Source organism: Gobius niger, assembly GCF_951799975.1.
Source record: "Gobius niger genome assembly, chromosome: 10".
NCBI classification, from domain to species: domain Eukaryota; kingdom Metazoa; phylum Chordata; class Actinopteri; order Gobiiformes; family Gobiidae; genus Gobius; species Gobius niger.
Window position 1 is genome coordinate 27,760,242 of NC_136861.1, and position 20,976 is coordinate 27,781,217.

The 20,976-nt window shown below is 42.1% G+C and overlaps 4 protein-coding genes across 4 annotated transcripts; 3 read left to right on the plus strand and 1 right to left on the minus strand.

Annotated features, from left to right (window-relative positions):
• Positions 1-566: 566 nt before the first annotated feature.
• LOC306969605 (uncharacterized protein) lies at positions 567-8,169 on the plus strand. The gene is made up of 16 exons (XM_079565268.1): positions 567-906; positions 3,433-3,607; positions 3,686-3,904; positions 4,103-4,222; positions 5,458-5,591; positions 5,672-5,689; positions 5,800-5,839; positions 5,919-6,003; positions 6,102-6,223; positions 6,296-6,438; positions 6,630-6,698; positions 6,889-7,019; positions 7,088-7,199; positions 7,268-7,339; positions 7,403-7,546; positions 7,611-8,169. Exons 1-16 carry the CDS (start codon positions 760-762, stop codon positions 7,704-7,706), a joined length of 1,827 nt encoding a protein of 608 aa, XP_079421394.1. The 5' UTR covers positions 567-759; the 3' UTR covers positions 7,707-8,169.
• Positions 8,170-8,920: 751 nt separating this feature from the next.
• On the plus strand, positions 8,921-11,673 carry LOC306968725 (uncharacterized protein). Its single transcript, XM_079564204.1, has 4 exons — positions 8,921-9,441; positions 9,524-9,592; positions 9,849-10,141; positions 10,735-11,673. Exons 1-4 carry the CDS (start codon positions 9,234-9,236, stop codon positions 11,497-11,499), a joined length of 1,335 nt encoding a protein of 444 aa, XP_079420330.1. The 5' UTR covers positions 8,921-9,233; the 3' UTR covers positions 11,500-11,673.
• On the plus strand, positions 11,502-17,242 carry LOC306968724 (uncharacterized protein). Its single transcript, XM_079564203.1, has 14 exons — positions 11,502-11,517; positions 13,793-13,998; positions 14,079-14,138; positions 14,357-14,490; positions 14,566-14,616; positions 14,686-14,716; positions 14,805-14,888; positions 14,965-15,041; positions 15,155-15,209; positions 15,832-16,038; positions 16,201-16,401; positions 16,516-16,792; positions 16,879-17,051; positions 17,101-17,242. The coding sequence occupies exons 2-14, from the start codon at positions 13,812-13,814 to the stop codon at positions 17,106-17,108; spliced, it is 1,545 nt and encodes a 514-aa protein (XP_079420329.1). The 5' UTR covers positions 11,502-11,517; positions 13,793-13,811; the 3' UTR covers positions 17,109-17,242.
• A 262-nt stretch (positions 17,243-17,504) lies between these two features.
• On the minus strand, positions 17,505-18,786 carry ccdc97 (coiled-coil domain containing 97; the record flags this gene model as incomplete). Its single annotated transcript, XM_079565269.1, has 4 exons — positions 17,505-17,657; positions 18,209-18,332; positions 18,413-18,581; positions 18,685-18,786. The coding sequence occupies 4 exons, from the start codon at positions 18,784-18,786 to the stop codon at positions 17,525-17,527; spliced, it is 528 nt and encodes a 175-aa protein (XP_079421395.1). The 3' UTR covers positions 17,505-17,524.
• Between the last annotated feature and the right edge of the window lie 2,190 nt (positions 18,787-20,976).

A 20,976-nucleotide genomic window follows, 5' to 3' on the forward strand; every position in this document is an offset into this window, starting at 1 on the left:
AAGTGGTGAAAAGTGTGTGTACGTGTATATGTAAAATATTTGTGTGATGTTGGTCAGATGAAAGGACTTTCAGCCATGAGATTAACATGGCAGGTTTGTGAAGCTACTCAAATGAAACATCTATCAACTATCTTTTTAAAGATTAAAAAACAATTACTACCACAGAGTTGTAATGGTCCTGCCCTCTATCTGAAATTATGACATCACATCATCAAACTCTAGAATGTGAACAGAAGACGTCTTATTTGATGATCTGACTCTTTTCATGTTCAAAGACCTTACCATAAGAACCATACTCTATGATCTCACCACACTACTATGTCTGGGGAAAAGTCAGCATTTTACTAGTGTGTAAATAATGATGGATGTGTCTTTACTGTGTGTGGACATGATGCAAAGCTACAGCCAATCTTTAAAGACCAGAGCAGCTGGGGTATTTGTATTATGTTCTATCTACATATTACTACTGTATTTTTTTATTTGTTATGGAACTATCTGTCCTTTACGTTGCTCTCAGTGCTTTGGTGTGACAACAGCCCCCTCTGCTGATCACAAACTTCCACATAAGAAAATAATGTTGACTTTCAGTTTCCAAACGTCACGAGAATAGGGGGCACAAGCGCACGCACAAGAGTCTTGCGCTGGTTCTCATCTGAAAAACATCTTCCCCGTCTAGTTTACCAAGAGTTAGCAAGTTTGATATAACATTAGACCGACTTTTGCCTCTGACGGTCGGCCCTGACTCGAGAACTGACCGAAATGGTGGAGCCCTTGGATTTTTTGGAGGAGAGGGAACTGCTGGGCTTCCTTCATGTCAACAAGACTGAGCTGTCGTGCATGGACAACCCGCAGACGTTTGTGGGACAGCTCCAGGACTACAACCTGATCTCGAAGGAGCAGCACCGGGTGAGTGGGTGACGATCATCGCGGGACAGGCGTGGGTCGGGGGTTCCTTTAATTCAAATCAAAAACATGCGTCATCAGCTGAATTCAAATGCGCGCGTAAATCGGCGCAGGAAGGCGCTCTGGTTTGTCACCGCTCTTTACGCGCGGGACTTTTTTGGTTAGCGCAATTGCTTACGGGCCATACATAACGCTTCACACTTAAGATTAAACAGTCGCTGGAAGCCACAGATGTCTCGGTCTATCTTGTCAGGAAAGTGTGGCAGCCTATCTGCGCATTATGGATTCTGCTCTATCTATCACACTCACGTTACAGACATTATGGGTGAAGTGCCTTGCTCAAGAACTCACTTAAACTGGAGGAATCCTATTTTGAAGAAACCATTATCCATATCAAAGAAACCATGTCATTATTGCAGGACATATGATACTATACTGACCCGAAAAGCAAATTTGAAACTATTATAGGCTAAAACTAATAGGATGACAAAAAGTTGCAATAATGTCCTGTACAAATATACAAACGATCATTTACTTTGGCTGTCCAGATAAAACACACACACAAAACCTATGTTTTTCTTTTTTTAATAAAGGGACTATTACGCTATCATTTTCAAAAACATTGCATGCTGTATGAAGAGTGTTATTTGCACCTTAACCAGGGAACAAAAATATGTCATTGGACAGCAGAAAAGTGACTGGCTGGTGACATAGAAGCTCAAGGCGGAGTATCTCAAGAAAATAGCCCTGATTCCTTTTGAGGACAAAGGATGTTATTGTAAAGCATTTATGACGTACGCTAAACAAGAGGGACTGAATTTTTAGAGGTCAAGATCGTGCCAATCTTAAAGGCACTATACCTGATTTTTGTTTCCCTAGTAATGGAACAAAAATGTTTTGTCCTCATGAACTTGCAGATAGTTTTCAAGCATTTCTGTGAAAGTGACCCAGCAAGTTGTGAAAAAGTAGAATCTGGATGGTACAATGGGAGGAAACAGTTTGTGTATGTGGAATTTCTTACATTTCCGCTTCAATTGGTCATAAAATGTGGTCTGATTTTTATAGAAATCACAAGAATGAGGAAACAGCGTCTGGTTTAAACTAATACCACCCAAACTAATACATGTTGTCATATTTGTATTGGCCATAACATGTTGACATTCAGGACCGTGAGGAATAAGTGAGTACACCCTTAGATTTAATAGCTGGCTGACCCTCCTTTGGCAGCGATGACTTCATCCAGATGTTTCCTGTAGTTGCAGATTAGACATGCACAATGATCTGGATGAATCTTGGACTATTCCTCTTTACAAAACTGTTGCAGTTCAGTCCCAGTTCCTGGTGTGTCTGGTTTGAATGGCTTTCTTGAGGTCATGCCACAGCATCTCAATCGGGTTTTGGTCAGGACTTTGACTTGGTCATTCCAGAAGCGTATTTTATTGTTCTGAAATTATTCTGAAGTGGAGTTGCTTTTGTGTTTTGGGTCATTGTCTTGTTGCAGCTCCTCAGTTGAGCTTCAACTGTTGGACAGATGGCCTCTGCAAAATATCTTGATAAACTTTTGAGTTCATTTTTCCATTGATGATAGCAAGTTGTCCAGGCCCTGGACAACTTTTTTACCTCATTGATTATTCTGTGCTGTGCGCTTGGAGTCATCTTTACAGGGTGGCAGGCAACAGTGCCAAACTGTCTCCATTTGTAGACCTTTTATTTTTATGAACGTCAAGACTTTTAGAGATGGTTTTGCAACCTTTTCCATTTTTATACAAATCAATATGTGATTGGACTTCAGGTTGGCTCACATCTGACTCTAAATGTCTGTATGTCCATCCATCCATCCATTTTCTTCCACTTGTCTGTTGCCGGGTCGTGGGGGCAGCCGTTGGAGCTGCCCAAATCACATTGCACCAGCCCCTTATGGCTCCTCCTGGAGATGGTGGGTCCATGGGAGGACGGCCTCATGATTAACCGGGCCTGTTGATCTTTCATTAGGGACTACTGAACCGCTCTTTGTCTGACCCGTCACCTAGGACCTGTTTGCCATGGGAGACCCTACCAGGGGCACCAAGCGCCCGACAACAGAGCTCCCAGATCATTCGGGCGCTCAATCTCCTCCACCACGTTAAGGTGGCGGCTCCAGGAGGGGAAATGTATAAATTTGTCTAATTAGCTCTTGGAGGATCCTTAGCTGTCCTGTCAATGTTTACGTGTTATGGCCAATAGAAATATGACAACATGTAATTGTTTGGGTGGTGTTAGTTTAAGCAGACACTGTTTGCTCATTCTTGTGATTTAAATAAAGATCAGACCACATTTTATCACCAATTTATGCAGAAATGTGAGAAATTCCAAAGGGTTCACATACATTCCTCCCACTGCATATTCAGAAAGTTAGGAATGAGTTTGAAGCACAACTAACATTTTTAATTTAGTGGCTTCTTTTATAATTTAAAAAGCTAGAGTGCCTTGAACAGTTCTATAAATTGCTTTCTGCTTTTAATTTCCTATGTTTTTCTTTTTCCTGTGCAGAGGATAAATCGCATGAAAAGCAAAGAGAGGATCAGGGATGCCGTGTATAACATTCTGGACTTCATCGAAACAGAGCGTCCCAATCTCATCAATCGCTTCTGGAGGTGCGCTTTCAAGGAGACCATTTTGAACAAGTACCCCACACTGAGACTGCTTCGGAACAGCCTGTATGACGGTTAGCCATGTTCTCCTGAGAGCCGCTGTAGTATGATGTTTACACAGGCCTATTTCATCGCGTCCCATGTAATGGCAGGTTCTTACCAGTCGGAGAGCGCTTTGCTAGAGGCGGTCGAGAAGGACACGAATATGAAGGATGTGCTGGAAAACAAAGAAAAAGAGGTCGCAAAAGGGAAAAAGAGGAAAAAAGCTTCAAGAGTGGAGAACGGTGGTGTTGAGGAAGACGATGAACAGCCATCCACTTCTGTGCAAGTCACACCGCGCACAAGGAAGGCGTCCAAGAAACCTCGCTTTGGTAATTCACCCATTTGTCAATTTTTTTTTGTCTTGTTTTCATCACTTTATTTCCCTGCCTTTTGCCGCTTTTTTTGTTTTCGTCCCCGTTTTCGTCTCTGTTTTGACGCTTTGTTCAAGAAGCTTTTAGATTTGGGTGTTGCCAAACTGGAGAAGCTCGGTTCAGGTGGGGGTTTTAAGTTTTGTTGTCTTTGCGCAGCGTCTCCGTTGAAGAAGGGAGAAAAATCTGACATTTGGACTTGGGGGATTTATAAAGTCCAGCTCCCTGTGACGTGTGGAGAGCAGAAGGGCAGTCTAAACCGGGACAGACTGGCCAGAGGTAAGAGCAGCTCGTTCTTAACTTTTCTAATGCATCTCTGGGGGTGGGTGGGGGGGAGATACCGTTACATATTTTTCGATACTGATGCCTGAACAATCCTTTTTTTCAATACTTTTTTTGATATCTCTAGATACAGACGCCGTCTTTGGAATCACCCATATATGGTCACGTTTGAAAACAGTTAAGGGGGGAAACAATTTGGAGAAAAATTGAAACTTTATATTTCGCCAGAAAATGGCTAAAAAGAGTGAAAAATTGTGTTTCCCAAAAGATTCTGTTTTCCCCCTCGCGGAGGCCACGCCCCCTTCTATGACACGATGCCGCCTGTATCAAAATAGAACATTAATGTGTGGAAGATCTGCAAATTTACTTTATCAGGTTCACCTCCAATGTCAAGAAATGTGTGATAAATGGGGAATAATTTGGATGGAGAAATTGGCAGAAACTGTGGCCGAAAAGAGAAATTGGGGCAAAAATATGGAATAAAGTGTAAATAAAAAAAAATAAAAAAACATTGGGAAAATAGGGCAAACCTTCTGAAAAAAATGGGGGGGGGAATTATGTATTTGAGCTGAAGCCAAGTCGCTCCCTTTAATGCTGTCCCAGGACCAACAGCATCAAAACTAACTACATTTTTGTTTTTTTTATAGTATCTAAACTTTTTTTTCCCGATGCCATACCGGTATCGTTCTACAGTACCCAGCCTTACCCAGGCATGAGTTTATGAGCGTGTGTCACCACTTTCACAGAGCAATGCTGTCATCTTAATGTAAACAACTACACAGTTCACGATCAATAAATAGATGCCCAGTTCACAAAGGTCATTTTTCACAATGTCTGCTTTTGCAATATACTGAAGGACGACACGTTTTTCCAACACTAGATCAAAAATCAGCTATAGGACCTTGAATTGTATTTTATTATGTATATTCTGATGCTGATACATTTTTTAAGGTTAAAACAATAGAAAGAGACTTGCTTTTTTTGGATACACCCCAACGTTTCACTCTCCATCCTGCAAGCCTCTTCATGGCAGACATCATACCATTAAAAGATTTAAAAAAAAACCTCAAAGTAAATAATAATGAATACAGTTTCTAAAGCCAAATTTACTTACTGTAGAGTTCATGTATTTAATTCTATGGTTCAAGGCGAGTGATTTTATAAAAAAACAAAACTCTTGATTGCAGTTTGTAAATGTTTTCTTGAAGTTCTAAAAAGTTGTGTGGCTTTAGGTGAAAAGTGCATTCTGATGGACACGAGGTGGTACACTCCCACTGAGTTTGAGCGACTAGCAGGGAAGGCAGCGTATAAAAACTGGAAAATGAGCATCCGCTGTATGGACACACCACTAGGAAAACTTATACAAGTAACACAGTATATCATTAAATCAAGGCATATCTCCTCATAGTGGATTTATAGGATTAACACAAATATTTCTTTCTTCAGGACGGACATCTGAAGTGCGTAAAATACAGCAAGGGACCTTCAAAGATGGTTTGGCATTATACTGTACATTAGTAACCTAGTCACAAGTGTATTGGAATGATTTTGACCATCTCTCTGATTCCTCCAAGGCCAAAAAAAAACTATTTCCTTCTGAGGAAGCCACAGTCGGTCTGTGCATTAATTAATGTGTACTTTAATTCAAATTATTGGATGTGCATTGATGAGTAATTCTTCTACCATTGTACAGTGTTGGTATCGGAGACTGATGATGGCAGTGATTCAGAAAGTGGTGACGGTTCCTCAGATTCAACAGGTGCTGATTCAGATTCTCTGTCTGCTGTTGTACACAGATCAAGATGATTTTCTATACTGTGTTTATAACATTTGTTTTTATCTGAATATCCCACTCCTTTTCTAATCTAGAGGAAAGTGAAGAGGAGGATGAAGGTCTAAGCCAGTTAAAGATAGAGGTTCAAAACAACACAAACAGAGCGCTCCGTGTGGCGTGTGAAGACATTTCGGGCTTACTCCACACTAATCGTTTTGCTTCAGGTGATGTCACTCACTGTGCCGCTTCAGTCCTGTTTTCTAACTAAACTGACAGTTCTAGCATTGTTCCATCAGGAACATGTGGGAGGAGCATTCGCACTGAGGACAGCTGGCTGACCCCTGTGGACTTTGTGAAGGAGGCCTCTTGTCAGACTAATTCTATCTCGTGGAAGAAAGACATCAAGTGTGAAGGAAGGCCTCTTGGTAAGCTCTTAAAGGTAAGAGTTCATTCCTGCCTCTGTTGGTCTGAGATTACCATAGTTGTAATGTTCTCATGTCGGCAACATGTTTGTGGAGTTATTGACACTAAGAAAAAGCCTGTAAGAGGAAAATGTGATGAGAGAGTCACAGGATTTGTCGAAAAGATGTACATTTTCAAGTCAATAGAACAATATTATGTCTATTGCAGGCAAAGATTTTGAAGAGTCACTCACTGCTGTGTAAATGCAGCCGGTGTGTACCAGATAGTGAAGACTTGGTGAGTAGAGTTTCACTTGTTGCTTTAGGAACAAATTTCATTTTGTATTATTTATTTAGACAATAGGATCTTGAAACTGCATGTACAAAACCTGTGTCTCTGCCATTGCACTTGGCTCCAGCGGTTTTTCAAGTTTGCAATGCCAAACTGTAAACTTGTGTGTGACGTACTGGTGTGTGTGCACTGACAGGACAATGAGAAGAATGATGATGAGTGCTGGGTCTGTCGCACAGGAGGAGAAAAGCTGGTGCAGTGTGATAAGTGTCCGCGCTCCTTTCACCAGCAGTGTCACCTGCCACATGTTCCGGACGCTCTGTTAAAGTAAGGCCCGCGTGTTCAGGACGACCTGTTAGAGTGAGCTCATGTGACGCATTTCTGTTTGAGTGCAGTGATGAGCGGCCGTGGGTGTGCACACTGTGTGTGTTCGTAAGCACTCTGGAGCTGTACCCAGAGCGGCACATGGACGAGACCATGGCCAGTACAATCTCAGCTCACATGCTGGTGAGTGAGCAGATTACACCTCTCACTGTGTTTTACATCTGAGCATAATGCTGATGATGTGTCCACAGCACTGTCAGTACCTGCTGCTGGGCCTCTACCGGGCCGATGAGGACTTCCTTTTCAAATCAGACCCATGCACTGTAAGTGCACTTTTTCTACCACTCTGAATATATTCTTCACCTCAAACACAAATGTCATTACAGATAACAGACTACACGGGAGTGATCAAGACGCCTATGTGGCTCGACCATATAGCAGACAAGCTCCAGGATAACAGATACCAAACTGTGGGCCACTTTGAGTCAGATATCCAGCTCATCTTTAAGAACTGTGCTTCATTTAACCGGGTAAGTTTTTTCATCAGGTTCTTTCTCATTAATGCTTTAACAGCAGTTTTTCTTTTTTTTTCAGGATAATCCTGAATTTCATGCCATTGGCATAAAGATGAAAGAATGTTTTGTAAATGAATTTAACAAAGTGTTCAAGATTCAACCAATGGCTTCCTGAAGAGCATCCTCATCAACAGAATGATTTAAAATTGTTACTTGTACATTTTATTTGATATACTTTACGGTATTTCAAACCAAACTTTATCTGTCATTTTTCAAGCTGATGTCACTACGTACAAATACAATATGACATCAGAATCAGAGTAGATTTATTGCCATTGTCAGTGAACAGGTTTACAAACAAGGAATTTTCTTCAGTGCAGACATGCTACATAAAAATAGCAACCTATGAAAACGATGCAAAACTATGCACAAAATAGATTAAATGTGCATTATGCAACTTATTATGTAAAGGAAAAAGTGTATATTAGTGCGCCTTTGATCTTTCAGTGACCCAGCAGCTGTATGGGTGGTTAGCATGATGCCTTTACTTTCCATCATGATGGCCCCTAAGATGCTCCAGGATCAATTGTTTGTTGGGTGTCTGGTGGGTTTTCACTGCTGATCGAACTCTCTCTGTGGTACTGCATACGGTCTATCCAGAAAACCTACCAGAAAGTAAAGGTGCCAAGCTTAACACCTTTACCGTCACTGGGTCACTAAAAGGTAATATACAAACTAATATAAACTTTTAAGTTACATAATTAAATTGTTATGCTACAATAACAATTTAACACAGAACAGTGTGTCAGCGCGTCATTGAAGAGAATAATAGTCGCACCTTTTAAAAATCTGTTTTGAGTTTACTGTGTGAATGTTTGCACATGTAGCAGAAGTCTGTACATTAGTCTGTGGATGGGAGCGTGGGGTGTATCATGTGTCCATTGTAAATTGGGAATGAATGAACCTTTGTCCAATGAATGTTGTGTCAAAATCTGCAGTAGACATATTTATATTTGCTTTATAACAAAAAAGGAAAACTTTTTCTGAATTTGCGTTGATACAGTTTGACTGTATCACAATTGAAATAAATGTTTGTGCAATGTTTGTTTGTCTCTCAGTTTCAGTTACTGCCTTTGTAAGAAGTGGCCTGTGACTTCAGCAAATGAAAAATTGCATATTTCAAGTAAATCAAGCATCGGTGTTATGAACTGCATGAATCCCTCAGAGTCGTCATAGTTTTTGTCATGCCAGGGCTAAGTTTAGGAAGTGCAATAGAAATCCAATCCAATATTTTGAACATTTGATGGATTTTCAATTTCCAAATGATCTTTTACCTTAAATACTGTACCCCTGTAATTCCCCTGCGTTCAGAAGTGCCCATTGCAGTGTTGTGTGGTTGACGTCACTGCTCACTGGCACAGTTGCCAGCAGCAAATGTGCGCAGAGAGCTGCGCAGTCGCTCTGCGCATCCGAAGGCAAAGGACAGCCATTACTCCTCTCAGAAAAAACACACAGACGACAGCAAGAGCTTCGTGAAGAAACAGATTGAACTGCAATGGAATCTCGTGAAATATACTCCAAGTTGAAGTAGCATTCAAGGACTGTCATCCGCCATCTGCAAACTTTCTCCTGAATCTACGCCTGCGCAGAGGAGGACAGCTCGCTTGCCCGCGCGGCTCCTGTTTGTGTCTATATGTGAAACATGGAGACTGCACAGGGAAGCAGCAACGACGACGCGGCTTCGACAACGCAATTGATTTCCGAAGAGGAGGACGAAAAGCCATCTGCACTAGTCCTGAGCAGCCAGGAGCCGCCTGCGCCCCGCGGCGTGAGCGCGAGCACCACAGGAGGGGGAGGGGGGCAGACTGCAGAGGAGCAACAAGCCTCGACCAGCACGCCCGTGCTGCTGTGTGAGTGCAGTATGCATCACTGGGTCACCACAGTGAAGCCACTGACACTGGCTTAAAGTTTGTTTTGTGCTCTGTTTGGTAGACCCCGTAAACACAGAGCGCTTCTTCACCACATCAGCAGATGGGAAGACTTACCTTAAGATAGCACCAGGTATCAAGCACTGTTTCTTATCAGGTCTATACAAGCACTCATCAACTTCATACGCCTACAATTACCAACAGAACTGTTATGTCACAAATAGATGTATTCTACGAAGTTGGTGCTTCATTCATTTAGACTCAGCCTGTTAAATATTCATAAATTCGGTCACATTTGCCTAATCCTGCACTACACAACACACATGAATTGTTGCATGTGTAGTGTTTCAGTAGGACTTGTTGCAGTGATTGAAATATCTGTGTTCCAGCCTCCGGGATGTCCTCTGGACCCTCAGACAAGCCGCTCCTGTCCGGCTCAGACTTCTCCTCTAAAGCAGTGCTGTGCCTGATTGAGGCGGTGGGTCGGCGCTGGGGGCTTTATGACACTCGTGAACGCTCACAGCTCTTCCAGAGCGTCCAGGAGGAAATGGCCTCTAAAGGACATGTACTTCCTGTAGAAAAGATCCGCCGCAAGTGGAACAACCTGATAGTCACCTACAAGAGGGTTAAGGACCGCAGCCGGGAGACAGGCCATGCCAAAACATCATGGGAGTTTTTTGATGTAAGTTTTATAACTCATAACAAATTGAATTTTAAAATAAAAATTCAGTACTTTGAATTATTGGCCAGTCAGCAATCTGCATCGCATTAGATGAGGCCAGTGGATACTCTTCACAGAAAATTGAACCATGAGAACCCTACATTCAAATGCACAGGGGCCCATGTGTACTGTATAAGTATGATCAAAGTTTTCTTATGTTAAATACACTCACCTCAGACCCCCAACCAGTGATACGGGGACCCTTGTGGTACTCAAGGGCTTAGTAGTAGAACTATTTCAGATTTAAAAAAAGAAGGTTAAACTAAACTTTACCTTGAAAGGAAAAGCTATATTTTGCTGTAAAATGTATTGTTTTGGGAGAGTTTATTTTGAACACAACATTGTCTTTTTACTTGTTAAATGTGCTCATAAGCGACTGTTTTCTAAACAAACGGCAACACCCTTGAGGAAGGGGGTACATGGATAACCACTGAACGGTCTGAAAGGTCCGCAAGACAAAAGAGTTTGGAAACCGCCGCCCTAGATCAAACCCTCTGTACTGCAAGAGTGTTGCAGCTCCAATCGAATAATTAACCTGACTTTCCTCTCCCCAGCTGATGGACGCCACTCTGTGTGACACTGTGGGCTCTCAGATCAGCAACAACAAACGAAACAAGCCGTCGAGCCTTGCCAGCCCTCAGCCTGTGACCAAGATCGTGGTGAAACCGCACATCCCCCAGGCCGGCGCCATCCTCCACCCTGGCACCACCACCGCCGATGGCCGGGTGTCTTCAAACACCGCTGTGTCCTCTGTAACCACGGTGACCATCAGCCCTTCCACCTCTGCAGACATTAAGCCCTTGATTGTCCTCAACGGCGATCTCGTAACCAGCGGCCTCCACCCAAGCACCACCAGCACGCCGTCCTCTTCCTACAAAGCACCGTCAGTCGCTACGTCCGGCGGCAACATCGACCTCAGCACGGCGCGCTTCATCGCTCGCAAAGCTCCCGCCTTCTCGTCCAGCATCCTGCCATTACGCCTCAGCAGCGCACAGTTTAGCAAAAACCTCCCGGGCCAGTCCGCCGCCTCCACCGCAATCTCTTTGGCGGCTTCGTCCGGAACCGAAACTCACCACAAAGGCGGCGAGGAGCAAACGGCCACCAACGCGCTGGTCCGGGAGGTTCTGAAAAGGCAAGAGGAGCAGGCCTATTTGGACCGGGTGGCGCGGCGCAGGATGGAGGCGCGGGAAAAGAGGCGCGAGAGGAGGGAGGAGAGGATGGCGGAGTCGCTGGGGAGAGTGGCCACGGCACTGGAGCTGCTGTCTTCCAAACAGGACACGGTCATAGCCCTGCTGCAAAGACTGGCGGACAAGAAGTGATGAGCGGCGCCTCGTTTGGTGTGCGTAGCCGTGATATTTACTTAAGTGCCAGTGGATTTTATATGTTTACTTTACATGAGGAGTGTGTAATCATCAGTGTCTTTAAAAGTTTGAGGAGCTATTCTATGCCCTTTGTACTTCCCACGGACATGTTATTGAGTTAAGTGCATTTGATAAGATCCATTTTTTAAATACAGAGCCGCAGCGTGGTTGTCAGATGAAAATGATAGCCTAATACAATTTTATATAATACACCGTTGACTAATATTTGAAACAACAGGTTTGTGCGTGAATCACAGTGTGGGGTAAAGGTGTGTTTGTGGTTCATTGGAGTGCCCAGGCCTGTAGGGATGAAAACATGGCGCACCCCACCAGCTCCTCCCGGTACGTATTCAATCTCATAGCTTATCAGAAACGTAGAATAATAACCCACACTGGGCATGTTTACTCGCCCAAGTGCACTTCAAATATTTGGAGCCTTAATCTCCACTGATGTGTTGCTGCAGTCATTTCCACTTGGTCTAAAAGGTGTAAAAAAAACAACAACAAAAAAAACATTGGTATATGATTTGTGAATAAAATGCTAATTTATGTAATATGAAATTGTAAATGCATTGTATTGGTTTCATTAACATTTATCAGTTCAGCAATGACGCATCTGCACTCAATTTACTAGTCTGCATAAATCCTGCGGGGCATTCCTGTTGATCTGTGCCAAAAGTCGTTTCTGACTCATCACGACTCCCGCTGGGATGATCAGGTCATATCCTACAGTAGACCTCCCGTGCTACTTTATTTCCTTATAATTGTGAAAAAGATTCTAAACATGTATTTGCTCATAAACGAAGTTACTCAATGATGATCTAAGACAGTGGTTCTCAACCTTTTGCTGCTGCGACCCCCATTATAACAGTTAAAGGGGTTTGGGACCCCCGCTCGGGTCACACCATGGGAAATCGGAACAATATTTTACATAATTCTTAAAAAACAAAGAAAAAAACAAATGGCTAAAATAAAATTCATCAAATTACAAACATATAATGGCACTCTGGTAAAATAGCACACACTTGCGACAATAAAATATTATAGCATATGCTAATATAAATACAGTATATGTTATCTACATGATCTGGCGACCCCCCAAATTTGTCTCGCGACCCCCTTGGGGGTCCCGACCCCCAGGTTGAGAACCACTGATCTAAGAGATGATAACAGATGTACTGCTTCATCTTTCAAACTACGTATGCTTTCAACTGCCTGGATGACTGAGAGTCTACTCTACATCATTATCAAAAGGCATGTGTTTATTAGTAGTGCATGAGCAAATGCTGATACAATACAACTCAACTTAACCTACCGATATAGGCCCCTGCCTTTATAGGGCCCCGGGCATAGATGTTAATTTATAATAGATCTGTGGCCCCAACAGCACGTGGTGGTGAACGTTGGTTTCTATGGTTACAGTTGTCGGCCTCTGGGGGGCGCTGTTACCGCACTGAGGCCAATATAGTACAATATTGAAGGACAGAGAGGGAGGTTTGGACATCTCGGTATTCTTAGTTTTTGTTTTTTCCCCTTCCCTTGTTGGGGCTACAGCCTGGCGAGGGGGTGTTAGAGTGTGAGTTTACCGTTTGACCCATCCTTGGAGCAGTAGGTGGCGCTAACGTTTGGTGGAAAACCGCCGGATTAATCCCAAAGAAGAAGAAGGGGGGGTGTTTGATTTCCATAAGTGAAAGTAGCACACTCTGTACAGTCACATCCAAAAAAAAAAGAAGCGGTAAGGCCCGTCTAGGCTGTTTGTTGTTGTTGAAGATGCAGTTTTGGTGTTTCGTGCTGTTGTTTGCGCGCACCCTCTTCCATGCATTAGATGAGATCAAATATGGGCAGCCTCCTCCTCATCACAACAACAATCATACTAACCAACTGTGTGTATGTCTGCCATGTGGGGTTTGTTTTATTTGTCCGGGATAATTCGTGCACAGAGGTAATTCGTCTTTTGTTTACCACTCACATGTGTTGACTAACGAACAGGCTGACAACACCGAGGAGAAGGTGAAAGGGCAACGGTCTTAATAACTGGCGAATGTGACTCGTATTGTTCATAACTACATGTGCCTGGACATTAGCTCTAATACACAATATATTGTTATGAATAAATGTGTCTCCACTGCATCTCAAATGTGGATGAATTGCAAACACTTTTTTTTTTTTCTTTTCTACAAAGGGCACAAAAAGCCCAGTGGTACCTGTACTATTTAAGAATCACTATCCTAAACTTTCTGTGGCATTTCAGGTTTTGTGCCTGTGAGAACATGGTGAAGACCAGGAAAAGGCTTTCGGCTGCAAGTGGAGAAGAAAGAGGAGACGATGTGCACAGAAGAAGCAGTCTAAGGAAAAGGCCAAAGACTGAATGTGGCTCTAAAGGAGGGTGTGACGACAGAGGAGACAGCAGTGACTGTACGGAAGAAGACGAGAACGGCAGCGAGGAAGAACATCCCAGTGAGTATAGCCAAAGAACAGCTTCATCATCGTTCTGGAGTTGTCACTGGCTCTGTGTGTCAAATAACGTTGAACTCTAGGCTGGCCTGTGACCTGTGGGAACAAAAAGGGCGTCTTGCACATAGACAAACTAGGAAGGGGTAAAACTGAGCGACTGCAGAATAGGGCTGAATGATGATGATCTCAATTGGATTTAAAATGTGCGTTACGATCCGAAAATTCCTTCCCATTTGCATACCATTTGCATGCTCATTTCCGTCCATTTTGACTCCGATTACACATGCAGCCCTATTGCAGAGTATCATTTCATTTCCACTTCATGTCTGTTCTATGTTCATGTCCGTGTCCAATCTCACAGGGGAGGACTGCATCGAGTCTGACGGATGTTGGTTTAATCCCAGTGCCTTTGAGCAGTTCGGAGGCAAAGGCACAAGTAAAAAATGGAAAAGTACAATTGTCCACGACGACTATCCACTGCAATTTTGGATTGACGTGAGAATCTGTGCCATTGCCCTGATAATTACACACAGTCATATGTAGTTAATTGATTCAATCATATTCTGACAGAACGGTCACATCAGGTCCCCAGTTAAAAAGCGTCAGTCTGCCGCCTCAGAGGTGAGACTCCTCCAGTGAGATCAAACCCATCCATTATACAAACATACGCTCATTTTCTTTTATTTGTAGAGATTGTACAATAACGAGAGTCTTCCAGAAGGTGAAAGACTGTCTTTTATTATTTGTAATCATCTTCATCTGATATAGTGTTTTGAAACATACTATATTTGTGTTCCGATTTTCTGTAGAATCTGCTGAAAACAGTCACCATGAGGAAGGAGAGGGACCAGCGCAGACGGAGGACGCGCAAGAAGAGGTTCAAAATGGAGAACGTGAGGTTTATGCGTTTTCCTTTTGCGTCAGAACTGTGTGCTGGCTTCATCCTGATTTGAAGTACTTTCCCCACAGAGACAAATGGCATCCTGAAGGGCATTGAGTGCATCACATCAAAGAGGAAACCCATGTTAATTCTCCACAAACTTGAAGTGAGACAATGTTTTCTATCTCATATAGTTAGTCCGAGAAGCTTACAACTCTTTGTTGAAATAAGCACTTGTTCTTAGTGAGGAGTAGTAACATTTTGTGTATTTCCTGTCAGCACCTCCAGGGGGATTTTCACCTGTTGTTGAACGATGTTGTGCTCCCACAAAAGGGTAGGTCCAGAAGCCTTTCATAAAAACATTTCTTACATAGAGATTATCACAGATTATTAACAGTGGTCAAAGTACTAGATTTCATTGCTTGAGTTTAAGTACAGATACTACTGGTCAAAAGTAAATGTTGCTTAATCCATATTAAGATCAATAAAGTACCATCTTAAGTATTTTATTGTAGAAAATACTAAAGTGTGCCAAGTAGAAAGTACAAATCAGTTTAAGTAAGTGTTAAGAAGAACTTTGTAGCCTCTAAATTACAACAATTCCTCCCAAATTTATCCGGACGTGGACAAACCTTCTTCCTTCCTTGTCAGGAGTCACATATTTGATAGTGTACCTGCACAGCGCCACCTGCTGTCCCGGAGTGTGCATTTTAAGTGGCATAAAATATGCTGTCAATTTAAACTGTTTACTTTGGAGCCTTTGTGTAAATGTAGTGGTGTTTGAAGTATTATATTTGTCTTTTAAAATGTAGTGGAGTAAAAGTAATCATTTCTAAAGTATAATACTACTCAAGTGAAGTACAGATCCAGGTTGACTCTACATGGGTTGCCTTTGACTGCATTATCTTAGTAAATGATGATGATAGTGTGCGTATGTTTTTATTGTAACCATTCAGAGAGCTCTGTGCCAGGGGAAGCAGCGGTGGAGAATGCTGCAGAAGACAGTTTTGGTACAGAAGAAAGCAGCGAGTCCGACGTGGTGATTTTACCACAGGACAACCCCAGTGAAAGTGAGGAGGGCATCATCCTAATAGAAGATTCCCCCACTGCAGCAAGAAAGCCCGAATCCCACCACACTAAAGATAAATCGGTCCAGAAAAATGGTGAGTCGCTGAGCTCTTTTACCACCTCAGACAGAAAAAAAGAAAAATGTAGGATACCGATTTTACAAGTAATTACAGATCAAGTTTAGTGTTTCCATCTACGAGTGCCATCAGAACTGCCGTTCTTCATAATATATATAGTGACTTAGTTTTTGTGTTCAGGCAGTGACTTTGCACCAAAGGAAGAGATAGAAGAGAAGATAGGGAGCATCACAGAAGAAACCACTGAGCCAGAAGACGCCAACAGTGAAAATGAGGGAGAAGCCATAGATGATGCCCCCGGTGCAGCAGAAGAACTCAACGTTGAATGCAAAGAGGCCAGCGTTAAACACGATGAAGATGACATCCCGATGCTGGAGAATGGTACGTCACCGAACTTTGGACATGACACAGACTAAACAAGGAACATCGGCCTGTCAGTGCCATCTGTCCCACAAATAAACTGTGTGACGTTTATTATTTATTGTAATCTTTCAGATGAGCATCCTGATGAGAAAATAGAAGACAGACTTGATACCGCAGAAAGCTGTGATCCTCTGGAAGATGCCAACAGCGAAAATGAGGAGGAATCCATGCACACTGATAATACTCCCAGTGCAGCAGCAGAACCCAATGTGCCTAAATCCCCAAGTACAAAGGCCCAAGATGTTGACAAGTCTTCACCACAAGAAAACACTAATGAAAATATTCAGAATGAAATGGAAATTGGAGCTGAAGTAGAAATTGGGGCTCCTCAACAACCATGCAAAGAAAGGTATGAATGTAGTTTAATTTATTCAGGAAAAATAAGAAAATAATGATTAAATTTAAGGTTATTGGTTTGTTTGTTTGTTTGTTTAGGCCTCCTAACAAAGACAGTCGTCGGACCATAATGTGTGACCAAGCAGCAAAAGCACAGCCCGGTGCTGAACTAGACGTTATGGATCTCCAACAACTCAAAAAGGAAAAAATAAAAATGCAGATAAAAGTCTTGAGGTTACAAGCAGAGTATTACTCTCTGCAGATCAAGAAGCTAAACCAGTGACTGAGCAGCACGGCCAGAGCATAAGCTCATCTGTGAAATTTTGTAGTGTTCAATTTAATCCTTCCTGTCGGTTTTATTTGTAAAGGCAGTAGTAGTCAATAAGTTATTAAGTTATTAAAGATGTGAATCGTCGGACACACAAAAATACTGGTTACGGATTTCTATTTTTAAATGTGTGTTGAAACTATTTGAAAAGTTGTAGTGTTAATGTAAAATTGAACTGTACTTTATGAACTGTTAATTGAATTGTATGAGTTTTTGTATTCAATAAACTTTGGTTTCCATGAATTTCATGCTTGGAGAAACAGTGTGTTTACATTCTGTGTTTTACAACTTTTCTTGTGAATAATTACAAATTGTGCATAATATAATTTAGACAGAACTTCCCAAAACGCATTGAAAAGACTGTTTCTGAAAAAAAACATTTATTCAGATCTCAAAAGCAGCATTGTATTTTTATTATTATTCTGTCATAGCTTCTTCAGCATCATTTTCCTCTTCCTCCTCTTCACTGTCATCTTCATCGAAATACTTATCCTCTGCATCTCTACTCACAATATCCAAATTATCATAGTCTGGGTTTTCGTCCACCTCGCTGTAAAAGAACAAAATTATTTATTTATTTAATATACTGAACAGCACTTAAGTTAAAGCTGCATAAAATGTGTCCTCCTGTAGTGTAAGATGTGTAGATTTAATAAATAAGTGTCTGGGCAAATCAAATAAAGTCCCAACAACTTAGCCAGGCTCCCCCAGATGAACGTCTTCTTCACAGAAATAGTCTGGACATGCAGCAGTTGGAGCCTTTTAAAAGGACAGGCCGAACATGCACATTTTGTCAGCAAACGTGATGAGTGCGCTGTAGTCCAGTTGTAGTAGCTGGGGGCTTCTCTCTACTGTAACACTTATCTGTCAAGTCTATACTGACTTGATGTGAAGGAGTTTACTAGTAAGGCTAGCTAGCCATCAACAAATATTAAAAAGAAATCTCAAATGATACTATGCCATAACTCTCCGGCTACCCTGGAAGTCACAACCTCATATTGGACATCCTTGCGTTACTTAACCCATGTAATATTTGAAATATAGTATATGGCTTGATATAGTACATATACATGTTGATACACAGACCAGTACACATCTAACCTGTAGTTAAAGTCTTTGTCTTTGCCGTCCAGGAAGCGCTGGTGCATTTGGCTGATAAACTCTTCCCGGAGCTGTGCCTTCTCTTGTACTGTTGGCTCCCACTCCTTTCCCTGAACTTGAATATCTGAAACAGAAAACAGTAAGTATAAGAACAGAGTCCAATTGTCTTGTCTATTACACTGCAAGAAACAAAGCTTTGCTAACCTTCCTCCTCTTCCTCATGCTCCTCCAGTGCTCCGTCCTCTCTCTCCTGTTCCACCTGCAGTTGGTTCTGAATAAGTCGCTCCTGGTAGGAGTTGAGAAGCAGGTGGGCCAGCCCTCCTGATCCTTCTGGTGCACCCTCTTGCATCGCCTCTTGGGAGCGCTCCAGCACCTGCAAAAACACAGGACTGTCAGATCTACACACCTGGTCAGAAGATGCACAACGCAAACTGGCCTTGACCTACAACAAAAAAGTATTGCCGTTTGAAGCTTACCTCCTCATCAGTCAAGTACTGGCCAATGTACTGTTCATAAAGCAGTGGTTCCCTTCTCCGCATCTGCTCATCACTAAAATAGTCGCCATCTAAACACGTCATTTTTAGTGAGAAACAAATACATACATACATAAAATGAATTATGTAAATTACTTTCATTTCACTAGACCACTTGCCTTTCTGCAGGGCTCTGAGGGCAGCATAGCGATGGTTTTTAACCTTTGTTTTGTTGGCGCATCCTGTCGCTCGTCTCTGTATGACATTACTGTAGTATTGCGTTCGTGGGTCTGGGGCGACGTGCGCAAAAGCTGCCAGATGCTCCGGTTTCAAGCAATTCTAACCAAACGAAATATTGAAAAGACTGTATTTAGAGCCGACAACTATTTACGCTAATACACACTAACTTTTTGCATGCATACACACATGGTACTTCTCCAGAAACACGAGCGGTCGGTTGTTGTATTGTTCAAGCAGCTCTTCTCTGCGCTGGTCCAGGGTTAGCTCAGCCTCTCCGATCTGCTGGCTCTTCACTAACGATCCACTGATGGCTACAGTCTCCACCAGAGCTTTAACACACAGTCTCTGAACCACAGAATAGCCAGCAGTTCATATAAACAACTGTCAGTAATAAGAGCGGGATTAGAGCTTTGTTTGTGTACTACTCACCTCATGCCTCAGCGGATCATTCCCAGGGTCTGCGCAGTTTGATGCGCTCGGAGGACACGACGCAGCCGCTTCTGTTTTAGGCTTGTGTTGCTCTCGTATTTCACATGGATTTGAGCACGGAGTTAAGGGTATTTTATTCCTTTGCTCCGTGGCTTTGACAGGGGGCTCGATAATTTCACCCCACATTTTTATCTTCATCGGACCTGCTAATATTTCCAGTCAGTCCGAGCAATAGCAGTTGATAACAGCAATACGCGACTCAAAACAAACAAGGGAATAAGGTGTATGGTTTAAATTCGCTTATCCGACGGTTATCTCACGATTGTTTTGGTTTAGGTTCCGCCATGTTGGTCCGTCAATAATAACCTTCCCGGCTCATCAGCAATAGTGTTGTTCCGCATGCAGCTCTATATCTGTTTAACGCCCTCTAGTGACTGCTTTGAGGCATTACAAATACAAGCACATTGACGAATCAAAAGGGCGCTCTAGGACGCTCCAGGAGCAACTGATATATATATTTTTTAGGTTTCTGGCAGGTTTTCTGATACGTAACCATGAAGATGGTTCCATTAGCAGACATAATCAGAAACCCTGAAAACAATTCAGAATCAGAATTCACAAACTAGTAATTTTTCTCTGTGCAAACGTGCAACATAAAACATATAACACAGAATTAAGATTAAAAAAAAAAGCTAAAACATTATCTGGGTCATTGGAAGGTCAAATACACTAAAAGAACCTTTTTTTGCACGAAAAATTAGATAATGCATCTTGAATTTACAAAATTAGATTTCATCAGCCTATACAGAGCAAAACGTGTTGATGGCATTCCTAACTTTACAGACAAATTAGCCTACATTTTCCACATATAAAATGTCAAAGCCATACTGTGCATGTTTTATAGGCTACTAATAGTACATTGTACAATAAAAGCTTGAAGAGTCGCTTGCAACTGAGAGATGCATTTTAAAAGCTGCAGTGATAACCAGTGCACTGTCCACTCTGACATGAATAATTCTTACACAAAATCTTCAACTGTAGTTGGAGCTATGAAGGATCATTGAGCTGGTCATGTGACAGCATAGCCTCAATCACCTTCTAGGCTGCAAGAGTGTTTGAAGTTAATCATATTTCACTGTGTGATCTTCACTCACTCATTACCCATTTATACAATCTTAGGTTGCACTGCAGATTTTTGTTTTCTCTTTTTGCACTTAATAAAGAGGTCAGATCTATAAACAGAAAACAAAACATGATGTTTGTGAAACCAGATAAATATCAGCCATGTCTTTCAACAGCCTAAATTTAAAAGACATTTGAATAAACTTGCCCTACAACTACAATGTATTTTAGTTCTCCACAGTATTCAAAACTCATTGTTTGCAATGGATTTCCACTGGTCTGATGTGCTTAAGATCTGTTTATTGCTCTCAGATATTGTTCGAAACTAATTCAACCTCCTTGTGACCTACTTTGGATCCCAACTCACAAGTGTATTCTATAAGCCTGTGGAGAGAATTATGCTTCATGGCAAATGTGATGTTGAAAGAGACTGTTTTAGGGGCAGCAAATGATCAGTATTAATCAGCAATAGTTAAAGACCTGTCAATTTGTTCAACTTTGCAG

Bases quoted from the DNA above. Each gene is read 5' to 3' on its own strand.
- LOC306968724 (XM_079564203.1), top strand. From the start codon at position 13,812: ATGGTGAAGACCAGGAAAAGGCTTTCGGCTGCAAGTGGAGAAGAAAGA. The intron at 13,999-14,078 runs GTGAGTATAGCC...GTTGAACTCTAG, and splicing joins CAGCGAGGAAGAACATCCCA to GCTGGCCTGTGACCTGTGGG. The intron at 14,889-14,964 runs GTGAGGTTTATG...CTTTCCCCACAG, and splicing joins AGAGGTTCAAAATGGAGAAC to AGACAAATGGCATCCTGAAG.
- LOC306969605 (XM_079565268.1), top strand. From the start codon at position 760: ATGGTGGAGCCCTTGGATTTTTTGGAGGAGAGGGAACTGCTGGGCTTC. The intron at 6,699-6,888 runs GTGAGTAGAGTT...GTGCACTGACAG, and splicing joins TACCAGATAGTGAAGACTTG to GACAATGAGAAGAATGATGA. The intron at 7,547-7,610 runs GTAAGTTTTTTC...TTTTTTTTTCAG, and splicing joins ACTGTGCTTCATTTAACCGG to GATAATCCTGAATTTCATGC.
- LOC306968725 (XM_079564204.1), top strand. From the start codon at position 9,234: ATGGAGACTGCACAGGGAAGCAGCAACGACGACGCGGCTTCGACAACG. The intron at 9,593-9,848 runs GTATCAAGCACT...TCTGTGTTCCAG, and splicing joins TTACCTTAAGATAGCACCAG to CCTCCGGGATGTCCTCTGGA. The intron at 10,142-10,734 runs GTAAGTTTTATA...TCCTCTCCCCAG, and splicing joins CATCATGGGAGTTTTTTGAT to CTGATGGACGCCACTCTGTG.